General features: G+C 38.3%; 1 protein-coding gene across 7 annotated transcripts in view; it reads right to left on the bottom strand.

Moving 5' to 3' along the window:
- STRBP (spermatid perinuclear RNA binding protein) overlaps positions 1 to 11674 on the bottom strand; it is a 73978-nt gene that overhangs the window by 3182 nt on the left and 59122 nt on the right. For 6 of the 7 annotated variants that reach the window (XM_067308854.1, XM_067308853.1, XM_067308858.1 and 3 more), the window contains 6 exons: positions 11391 to 11549; positions 9132 to 9266; positions 8087 to 8227; positions 5715 to 5838; positions 3536 to 3580; positions 113 to 736 (listed from right to left, as the gene is read on the bottom strand). In XM_067308854.1, the coding sequence (XP_067164955.1) occupies positions 660 to 736; positions 3536 to 3580; positions 5715 to 5838; positions 8087 to 8227; positions 9132 to 9266; positions 11391 to 11549 (681 nt within the window). In that variant the 3' untranslated portion in view covers positions 113 to 659. Of the gene's footprint in view, positions 1 to 112; positions 737 to 3535; positions 3581 to 5714; positions 5839 to 8086; positions 8228 to 9131; positions 9267 to 11390; positions 11550 to 11674 lie in introns of those variants that run through there. The other variant, XM_067308856.1, reaches the window with a different exon arrangement.

Here is an 11674-nt window from a genome sequence, read left to right as displayed (position 1 = left end):
AAAATCACAGAGAATTACAGTATGCTGATTTTAAAGATTCTAAGGATACTATTTCAGGTACTGATGCTTAGCTCTATAAAAAGAATAAGATAAAACAATATTTTAACCCATGTTTTACTAAGTTTATTACAGACAGTAATATTTACAAGAGTTAAAATTTAACTGTAAAGTTTCTATTGTGGTTTTGTACTTCTGTTTTTAAATAACTATGCCCTACATTAGAAAGCCCTACAACAAGTACAGGTCATTAACTGAGAATCTCTGTGACTGCATTAGGAAACAGGCAGTACTCTTGTGTTACAACAAAACAGTTTATTTGTGATCAGTGTTTTATAGTCTATACATCCTTCACAAATTTAATTTTACATAATCGGATACTTCATTTAAAACGTAAGATTTAAGCTTCTAGTTCTTCCCTATAACAGAAGGCTGGTATAAGTTATTTGAAAATGAGGTAACATTTCACAGAACATTTTTTCAAGTTTTAGAGAACTAAATTTGCATTTTGTTAAAATCAAAAAGTAGGAAAAGATGTTTCTTTACAAATGACTTAGCTCAAGTATGTGTTCAAAGAAAACAGGATAAAAAGGCTTTTTCTCTTCTAACATTCTGTACTGTACTGTGTTGTTCAATCAATAGAAATTAGCTTCTGCCATTTGCTAAAAGAATGAGTAGTGGGGAACAGGATATGTTGGGAATTTCATAACTGGTAACAGAACCATTCTCTTGGGTAAACCTACAGAGAGAAGAAAGGGAGAGGACTCCAAATAAGTTCAGTGATCCAAGAAAGTCAGATAAAAGCTTACAGTAGTGTTCTTATTAACCTTTTCCAGATGAGTCAATCAATGTGATTTTAGGGTGCAGAATCCCATAAACAAAAACACTTCAACACTTTGTAATATTTCAGACAGATGGTTAGCTTAAAGTTTGTTTTTATTTTTGTCCTGGCATTTGGTAAAATTAAAGTGAGCAATATTTTCAAAAGCAGTGTATTTTGTTGAAGAGAGATTGGATTTGAATATCTATATCACAATCTTTAAGATAATTAATCTCCACTACTTTGTTCTATATTCTAAGTTAATTTCGTAGGTCAGTCGCAATTGCAGTAATATAGACAGACACTGCTGCGCATACAAGATAATTCATAGGGAAGCTGTGCAGCAGTTTTGATAAACATCTAGGTATGTCAGCCAAAAAAAAATAAAAAAAAAATCAAAGACCTACAGCAAATTCTGGATCTGCTTCGTTATTCTGCATTTGCTCTATTGTATTGAAGTGGCAAATCTGGAAAGATTAATATCTGCCTGATTTTGTGATTATTATAGAGTTCTTGTGGCCTCACAAACTTCTTCACACTTAAATACTTTTTTAAAAATGTTTCCTATTTAAATTCTAATATTTAACCTGTGTATCCATTTAGAAATCACAAAGCAGCAACAGCAGGTATTCCAGAGCACCAGATGATCAAAGTGAAGTTTCCCAACATGCAAGAGCTTACAAAGGCAAAGAGACATGTTTACCTTACAGCCAAAAAGCATTATCCCAGTACTTCGCATCACAATTATAAGACAGTAAAAACAGAAACTCTTTATGTGAAAAATGGGGGCAGTCAATTTCACAATGCTTTGAAGTCAGTGATATGTCACACATACACAGTTAAGTGATTAAAATCCCGCCCCCAAAATAGACATCATGAGAAAAAAAACAAACACAGAAAGAAGGGAATGAATGACTAAAACAAAACCAACCAAACAAAAAAGCTGCCACTAATATACTGCAGGAAAGTTGATAACGATTGTGCCCTTGTCTTCAGCAGGGGAGGGATTTGTCTTACGTCACTAGGTGTCTCTGCTTGTAAAAGATACCTGTATGCAGACACCCCTCATCTTGGGGTTAGAGTCAGTGTCTATTGCTTGAAGACAACCAGAGGGATTTTTTTTTTCTTTCTTAAAAAACCCCCTGTGCCATGAAATAAACCTTAAACTACATTTCCTTTCCCCTTCCCCCCCACTGGCCCTTTAGGGAACAGCTGTTCCTTCTATTCTCAGTAATACCACACAAAAGACAGGGAATATATAGAGTACACTCCATGGGAAAGCACTACTGTCAGCTGCTGTTCTGTCAAAGTACTTAGCCAATCAGTAGGGCAGGATTTTTAAAACTAGAGAAATTTGCTTTAATTTTGAAGGGAATTCTCAGAGCAAGTACATCCCATTGGCCCATTCTCTTGCCCCTTTCCACTGCAGAAATACAGAATAGGACCAGCTAGTATTAGTCAAAGTGGGCATTTTCAATAATGGAGCAGCAGCATTCTTCCACTATTTATAGCACATACCTCTAAAATAAAAGAAAGTAGTGAAATCAGCGTTTCAAAATATTTTATAATAGCATCAGGGAAGTTGGTATTGCCCAGTCTCTGCAAATTTGAGAGGAACAAGCATTAGGAATGCTACAAAAGCCAGAAAATGAATGCCAATTTGCAAGTTCTGTTTTCCATATGAAAAACTGCGGGCCTTGAAATGTACTCAATTTGTCATTTGAGTAGCAGGATTTTCTCCCAACTCCTGTGACAGGAGAGAACAGTAGGACTGGTTCTGATAGACGCAGTCTTGTTTTTTGTGTGCCAGAACATATCACTGACTCCAAACCTCTTTGCTCCCATTGCCACATAAACCTCATTCAAAGTAACCAAAAGGGCCGGTTAGAAATAAATATGCTTTGTTAGTCTAGAATAAAAAAAAAGCTGGTGGGTAGGGAGAAGCCGAGGTAAGAAAAACCCTTCCATCTTAGCGCGGCGATTATTAGTTTATTTTACAATCTTCATGAAACCATTACTTTGCCAGCCTAATTTCACCATATTTCTTAGCAAAAAACTTTGAGACAAATTATCATATCTTAGCTTCCTTGCAACCTGATCGCTAACAAGCTGCACAAAATCATTCTGCTTGTCCCAAAGAGCAATGTTTTAGCCTACAGTTACATACATACATATATATGTGTGTGCGCACGTGTGAGTATATGTGTGTGCATGTATGTGTGTGTGTATATATATATATGTATAATATATATGTATAGATCTTTATAGTACTGGACGTTTCATACAGTTGACAGCATTAAAGGAGCTTTGTGCACAAGCCATTTAAACTTGTGGGCAAACATTTTGCCAATATTACTGTAATGTCATTTAGCTAAATATTGCTCAGAGATGCTGGAATAGGCCCTTCGGTAGTCTTTGAATGGAGCACAGATTGGCTGTAAAAAGTAAGAGAACTATTTAAATTCAGTTTCAGTATGAAAGGGAACAGGCAATTAAAACAAGCAATTCTTCCACAAATCAGGCAAAGCATAGGCAAAAAAGCTACTCCAACCGAAAAAGAACCACAAGGTTATGGCATAAAAGTGCTCTTGTTGTCATGGTTTAAGAGCTTTAATTTCTTTAAATTTCTCCTGCAAATCCTAAGCCAACTTCTATATTTGGACTACCACAATAGTTTATACATCATTTCTAATTTGTTAATTATTGGGCTATACATACCGTAAGCTGGTGCAGCTGTACTATACCCATATGGTGCTCCATAGCCTGCAATACAAACAGATGAGGGATGGGTTTCATTTCCTACAGTATCCGAGGACTATCAGTGTTTGCACGCTAACACACAGGGACCATTTCTGGTACATGAGGCAGGAGCATAGGAAAAAACTCACACCACTGCATCTAAATACTGTTGAAAATACTAAAATCCTTCTGCAGAGTGGCATGAAGAACAAGCTACCCAATGCCTTTCTTAAGCCTCAGCGTCAAAGAGTAAATTTCCATATTTCATTTCCTTAGCATTTTCTCTTAGTTGAAGCCCTCCAGTCTATACTGTCAGGGCAAGGAGCTAGCAAGATTCAGTTAGAAGTCCAGTATTTGCTTACATTCTCTCTAAAATACACGTATGGTTTAATGCAGAGAACAATCATTTTTCTCAACTTGCATTATACAAAAGGGATGTTAGAAACCTGTGGCAGTTATTCACATCATCATCAGTAAAGCTTGTGCGACTTCTATAGTGTCTGCCATTTCTACAGCCAAAAGAAAAATTCACAAAGAGCATCTGAACACCCAGAGGCAAACAGGCAACAGGCAAACCACTAGACGTGGCTGTGGAGTGAGACAAAAAGGAACAGTGGTAACACTAATCTTGGTTACTATATCTTGGCAGTTCATTAAAGCTTTGCTTTTTTTTTTTTTCTTCCTGGTGTGATCCCTTTTGTGCACCACAAAAAGATTTCTGACAAGGATAGGGGACAAACAGAAATAACCTGTGAAGGCCAAGACCAATACAGCTTAACAACTACAATGACTGGGAAATTAAACCTATTTCTGGAATAACTCCATGCTGGCAAGGAGCATGCCCCTGGCAGGTTAAAGTGTCTCATAAATGATTCCTCAGGCAGAAAGACAGTTCCAAAAACAATGTTAACGTCCATTAAAAATGAATTACTGGTTTTTAATATTTATAATTATATCAACATACAGGAACAATGAAGATATGCTGTCGACTGTGCCAGGAGGCAAGTCTACCAAACCACAGGGCTGCACTATTAGCATGTGTGAATTGCTGAAGGGTATAATTAGAGCTCATGCTGTAATCTGAAAACCGAAGCATGAAGAATATGAATTTTATTTTTTGTAAACTATTAGATTTGCTTTGATTGAGGAATCTCCAGCATTTCTCATTCTTAAAGATTTGTGATCCTTATTCAAAGTAAAAACAATGTCTAGCCTCCCTCCACATGACACCTGCAGACCTCAGACACCTTGAAATTTTAGTCACAAAGAACAATTGACCTTGAAAAATGAGTGAGGAAGTGAAAACTTCATTAAAATTTTCTTGTGTTTAGATTGTAATACCTTACCCTCTAGCTGCCTTTCAGATCTGCTTGCAACCAACTGGGTAAAAATCATTATTTTGTACCAGCCACTAGTAGCTGAGCACTTCAGCTCTTCAAGCAGAAACAGTTTTGCTTCTGATGGCTGCAAATCTGCCCTGAGGAGTCAGCAACGAGGTATCCTGATCAGCAACCTACCTGCTCTGTACAGCAAATACCAAGCATAAATTAGAACCATAAGGCTGTTGGATTTCAAAAGATGCTTCTGATAATCAGAACAGTGCAGCAGAGATGAAGAATTAACATCAGCCAGGTCTTCTGTTTTTTTTGGCTACTACAGCAGCTGCTAACAGATGCTCTGCTAACATCCTCAATTCACGTGGAAAGTTTCAGGGAGCACAGTGACTCCTGAGCCTGCCAACTTAATCCCCGGAGCTCCAGAACATACTGAAACAGCAGAGCAAGGGGTTCTGGGGAAAGCCACTCCTTATGCTAAGGGCACATCACCCAGGAGGTGCTTTAGCTAGGAGGAGAATTGATCATGCTGTGGCAATGAACTATGAAAACAACAGGTAACAGAACTGTAAAGCCAGGAAAGCCATTATGGGCTAACTGTGCTCATGCTCTGTGCACATGGCAGTTCAGGTTGCACACTTGGAAAGGACAGGTACTGCCAGTTTTTCCAGTCTTTGCACTGTTTAAAGCCCCATGAATTCTCCCTTCTGCTTCATCTCAGATAATTAAAGCTGAAGAGATCAGTTGCATAGATGAGCGACCCACATGGAACAGAACATACCCGCAGACAATTAAAGCACGAGTTGTTTTGTGCCATGCCTTACCTGGTGTTATGTAGCCAGTAGCAGCAGCTGCCCCAACAAATGCCCCTCGTGTTAGAGCACCTCGTCCTCTGCCTCGAGCAGCCTGGACTGCTGCAGAAACAGCTGTACTGACAGCCCCTTTAGTCTGCTCAGAGTAATAAAAATAATAGCAATTCAGAACGTGAAAGTGTTCTTGGAAATACAAGTCCGTATGTATTAAACCACCATCTTTCTTAATTCTCTTTAAACATGCTTAATGCGCAAGTCTTGTTAAAGGCAGAGTATGGAATGGAGAAGTACTATCCTCAAGCATTTATGACTGACAGAAGCCAAGCAAGTCCCTCGAGTAAACAGGAGTCCTCCCAACTCACTGACTGCATTCCCTAGACAGTGTACACTACATCCAGGAGTCTTTCCACTTCCTTACAGGCTGCCTCACCCCTCATCCGCATTGCCTTCTTCAGTCCTACCACTCTGAACCCGTATAAGTTGAGCAGGGCCAGGATTTGACCCAGACATCCTACTGTAGGCTAAAAAAACATGCATGTTTACAGCTAGGTCAGATTTTTCAGAAAGATGACAGACTCAACACAGTAGTCTCTGAAATCCAAATCTGCACACCTTCCAGAACACCAGGTTTTCTGAGGAGGGAAATATTCACGGTCTCTATGATTTGCCGACAGTAGCTGTCAAACACATTGCATATTCTGGCTTTACATTTTTAGTTTTATTTAAAACATTTTTGCCAGATTATTGGTGGTTGTTATATAGGAATTACAGTTTTAAAGTGTTTTCATCTGGGCTGATATGTTTAGTATCAGCTCTATACCCAATAGATTTCCTTTGTCCTCAGAGACTTTTTATAATGGGGAGGGGGCTTGTTTTTTACTTTTTCTTTTTTTGGCTCTTTTCCAGGTTACTAGGCTTCTTAGTCTTACTAAATTGCAAGTTTTGAAGATTATGGGTGTCCTCACCAGTGCTACTTAAGTCCCAGTCTGTTCACTTCTGAGCAGATTTCTGCCTCCTCTTTCTCTGCTTTAATAACTGCTCCTTAACTACCTATAGATTCCATCTGCTTAGTTTATTAAGTACCTTCATTTTGCCTTTTTTTTTTTAAATATACTGCAGTTATAATAACCACCTCATGATAACATTGGACTGCTTTAACCTAACTTTTTCTAGAACAGTGCCTTCCTTTCACTTTGTCACCACCTGTGAGCAAAAGCACTCAGACCACAGAAAAGAGCTATAGAAGCTGGCATTGCTTACTACACCAGAGCAACCCTTTTGTGTATAACATGCACCCTGGAAACACAGTAAATCATTTTCAAAGGCAAATTTGGCTGTTATTGCCATCACTGACCTACTGCAAAAAGGGAACAAGTGAACCAAAAAAAGAAAAAAAAAGGGGGGAATTTATTAAGTGCCTGAATCAGAAACCGTTTTTGTATCTTAACTGCCTATGGAATGTTATCCTATGAGGTGCTGTCTTTCACAGCTACTAGACTTCTAACACAATAACAGAAACTGAAGTATTGCTAACTGAAGATCTCAGTGAATCAGGGATAATGATAGTTATAGAACAAAGGCAAAAATACAGTTGGCTGTTCATTTTTGTGAGTGTATTTTATGATGCATTCTGCTTCAGTATTAAAAGATGAGAAAATCCTAATTCTAATTTATTTGCACAAAAGAGATCCAAATTGTAATCCTCAGGGCTTATTTTTGACTGTAGTTCTCTGGAGGAGGAACACTTGATTAGTGTCTGCTCTGTTCAACATCTATCTCTTAATAGACTTGAGAGATCATCAGGGCTGTTAAATCTAACGAAGAGCGAGCTTTTTCTTATACAAGTCTTCCTCACCAATTAAAATACCTCATTTGTAAAGTTCGGTGCAAAATCTAAATTTACTCTAGAACCTAGAATAAATGCCTATTACTGGGCTATAAATCATTGATTCTCTAAATCTACCTATCTGACATGATTAGGACACACTACGTAGGGCTCTGGATTGGAACACAAGAGACTTCCGCTTTGCCACCGATTGAACCACTGACCTGATTGTGTATTCTCCAGCGGATCACCACCGCCAAAGGAAACCTTGTGCCTCCTCTCCTGCACCTACTACATTTCCTCTAGGTTAAACCCTTTACTAAGGAACACTTCCTTTATGTTCTTAGTACATGCACAGTAGGGTCCCAACTATAATTTTATACTGTTATATTAACAAGTATTGTTATGGAGGAATAAAAACAGAAACCTTACAGTGTGTGCATAAAACAAGAGACTCAAATCACTTTTTTCCTCTAGAAGGTCCTTTATCATAAAACAACGCAGACCTGTGCTAACCCAGGGTCATTCCAAGTCCAAAAAAACAACTAACAGTTCTTACCTGAGGAAGAATCTTCTTTTTCTTGTTGTTTGCTGCATTAGGCCCGGAAAACAGTTTCTCAAGTGCTGCTAATGCAGCACTTGCTTTTGCTACTTTCTTATTTGGGCCTGCACCTCTGAACTTCTGCCCATCTACTTCTACCTGAAAATTAAGACATAAGTTTATGTCTACTATTTATCCTATTGGGAATACTATGCTGCACTTATTGGTCAGTGATGAGCCATCCATAAAGAACTTCAGCAATAAGAATACTCAGTGTTACATGTGGTTTTTATTGCTTCAAGATTATGAAGGTGGTAGAGAATATGTAAGTGATGATATGTTACACTATGTAAGAAGTATTCGGAATCTATATATATTTGAAACCACAAATGCAATTAAGAGAGGAGTGCTTTGTTTACTTGGAATGGAATTTAGCCAGTGTGTATGAGCTTCTCAACAAATAAATAATACTGCTGCAAAATAGGGGATTCAGGAATCATTTGAGGCCTCCTCATCTTTATCAGTGCCTCATACACCAAACATCTTTGCCTGCCTGCACTATACATACACTGTTTAAGTGGAGTGCTACCTCATACTGCTTTTGGAACCCATCAGTGTTATTCCAGAGATAGCAGAAGAAGAGAAAAAAAATGAGTGTGCCCTCTGCTACAGTCATTCCAAATATCCCTGGTAAGCTAGCAATGGAAGGTTCAGATCAGGTCACTAACATGGTAACAAGGAAGTCTGAAAAAATTTGCTAATCAGTTATTTTGGTCTGTCAGGCTTCCACTTCCCTCCTCTTCCTCATGTCAAGACATGATGCAATTTGGGGCTGTCAGAACCCAGTTCTAATGCTCATTTTCCCAAAACATAAAAGGAATTTCTTTCCCCAATCTAATCACCACTACAGTAATGAGAGATACAAAAAAACTGAGAAGATCATCACAGCTGTGTATCACAAAAAGCAAAATACAAAAAATCTGAACTTTATCAGCCAGTAACTCCAAATACTGAAGCATTCTTAGTAAAGCACCTACTGACTCCACAACTCTGCTTCACTCACCTCCATCACAAAGCGCTTGTCATGGCTTCCACCTGTCTCAGAGATGAGCTCATACTTCAGACCTCTTCTTTTTTCATTGAGCTCCATCACTGGGTTTTTGCCACTTGCAGTGAGTATAGGGCCCTGAGTTCTTACCTAAAGAGACATTTATGATGTTGCTTTATAGCTTTTATCTCTTCAAATGGCAGACAAACATCTACAGTCTTATGGCTTACAGCGTCATATGGCCAGCCACTTAGAGAATGCCACCATTATCACTTTGTTTCAAGCCTCTGCAATAGCTTGTTCTTCCCAATATGTGGGCCTCAGCAGGCTTTCCAGGAACAGACCTGTATCAAAGATAACACTGCCTTGGCTTCAGTATAACATGCTGCACTAGAACCGCAGACAGAAAGTCTCTTCTCTAAAGAATGGCAGAGGGACAAACAAATACTGTGAAAAACAGAAATCACACCATCTTCATTTCTGTTCATAAGTGAGAGCTAGTTAGATGTATCTTCACTGGTGTGACTTGGTGTGGTGTCTGTACAATGCTGAACATCACAGTGGCTGCACTTGGAATTACAACCCAAACGGTATCCAAAGCTGAAACTGATGCTGTGGTGTCAAGTTCCTTGAAAGCAAATGCTTTATCACTAAAAGGAGAGATTGGCTTTCCCAGCTTTCTACACATCTTTGCTGCTTGATCTAATTACATCCTGGCACTACTGAGCTCTACCTGCAGAAGCCTTAAAGCAGATGCATCTAGAAATGTTTGCGAAGTGAGGAAGGTAGAGCCGAGATGCCCATGCACCAGCATAACAGCCTGCATTACAGCACACTGAGCCACTGACATGAAAGACTGCTCACTAACAAATAGAGGAAAAAGGAGACAAAATGAAATTTTCAGTAACATCTCCTGATTTCGGATAACTAGTACCAGGACTTGCCCTTTGAAAGTAGAGTCCCTCAAGAGTGTAAACATGGAAACCTGAAATCACACAGCCTGAAAAATACCTTTGTTTTCTTAAATTCTTAACTAATTTTGTGAGTCTATAAATGTTTATTTTAGTGGAAAATTAATGGGTCAGTTTGTTGTTAAAATACCTCCCCACACCCTTTCCCCTGGACATGCCTCAGTGGACTAAATGCATATATGAAGTGACTTGTCAGGGATTATGTCTGGTAATTAGGTGGCTTCCAACTAAAAAAATACATGGTTTAACGTATTGAGAAATATCTGAAGAACAGAATGATTACTTAGATTTTCAGCATAAACCCCCCTTGTATTTGAAAAAAAGCATTGTATCTAAAAATCAAGAATCTATGTCGTTTTTTCTGTACAACCCCATGAGAGCTTGCCACAGAGATATCAAGCAGACAAATTTACAAATTAGAGCTCTTTTCAGTGCTTACACAGAATGCTCCTCTAAAATCCCTGGTGCCAATTATGAAGATCAGTTGAGGAAGTCAGGAAGAGGAAGGTGAAAAGGATGAAATCTAAGTGTTAGGTTAAAATCTCATGGTTTCTCAATTGTGAAAAGAAATAAATACCAGAAACACTGTAAGAAAACATTTAGTTAATGCACTACAGACCCTCATAGCTTGATTCCTGGGGACATTCAACCAAGACTGCTCAAGTTACTGGAATTTGGTCCTTTGAGGAATACTCTATTTCCCACAAATTTGGTGAGAAAACAAGCACAGCATGCTGCTTATAGCACCTTAGTTCAGCTACAAGTGCTAAAATTAAAGCAGATTACATTGAAATTGGAGCACTTTACATGCAGCTTTTTCTAGTCCATTCAATTACATAGAAGTATATAGGTTTATAGGTTTTACATTTCTTAATGTTGGCTAATCAATTTCTGTATTTTCATTTGTCTTCATGTATATCAGTTTAAAATACTATCTATATAACTGTACCTTTTGACATTGCAAATAGACTCTGCTATAAAAGAGAAAATGCCAAATTTACATTACTAGAAGCACCAAACAAAATCAAGCTGTCCCACTCCTAAGGACCATATACAGGTAGAAAAAGTAGAAGAGACGACACCTGTGTCAAAGAGCTTATGGTCCTAAAGAGGTAGCTACTCCATCTTAAAGTTTAGGAAAGGAGGCACAAAGATGAAGTTACTTGCCCACAGTGGCACAAAGCCTATGGCAGATCTAGGACATGAAATTGTATATCTTAATTCCTCATCCGCTTACCACAAATGCCATCATCTTCCAGCAAACACACCTCCCCGTCACTTGTACTTTCAATGCAACACTCACCTCTAGGGTAGTGGAGGTGTCAGCTGTGGAATTTCCAGTATTATTGCTTGAGATCGAAGACATTGTTTCATTTTTGCCTTCAGAATCTGATTTTTCATCAGAACTCATACATTCGACATCTGCATCAAAGCCAGTTGGATACCCCATTGCTTGCAAAACCTACAACAAAACAACATGAAATGAAATGAAAAATAGGTAACAGTATAGAAACAAATACAAGGCTGATCATAACACAAAAGAATGGCCATCTTAAACTTAATAAAGGCAAATTACTTAAAATTTCA

Source organism: Apteryx mantelli, chromosome 21 (assembly GCF_036417845.1).
Source record: "Apteryx mantelli isolate bAptMan1 chromosome 21, bAptMan1.hap1, whole genome shotgun sequence".
In the NCBI taxonomy this organism is placed as follows: domain Eukaryota; kingdom Metazoa; phylum Chordata; class Aves; order Apterygiformes; family Apterygidae; genus Apteryx; species Apteryx mantelli.
The sequence above is the reverse complement of the archived record's forward strand: the minus strand, read 5'-3'. Positions and strand labels throughout refer to the sequence as shown.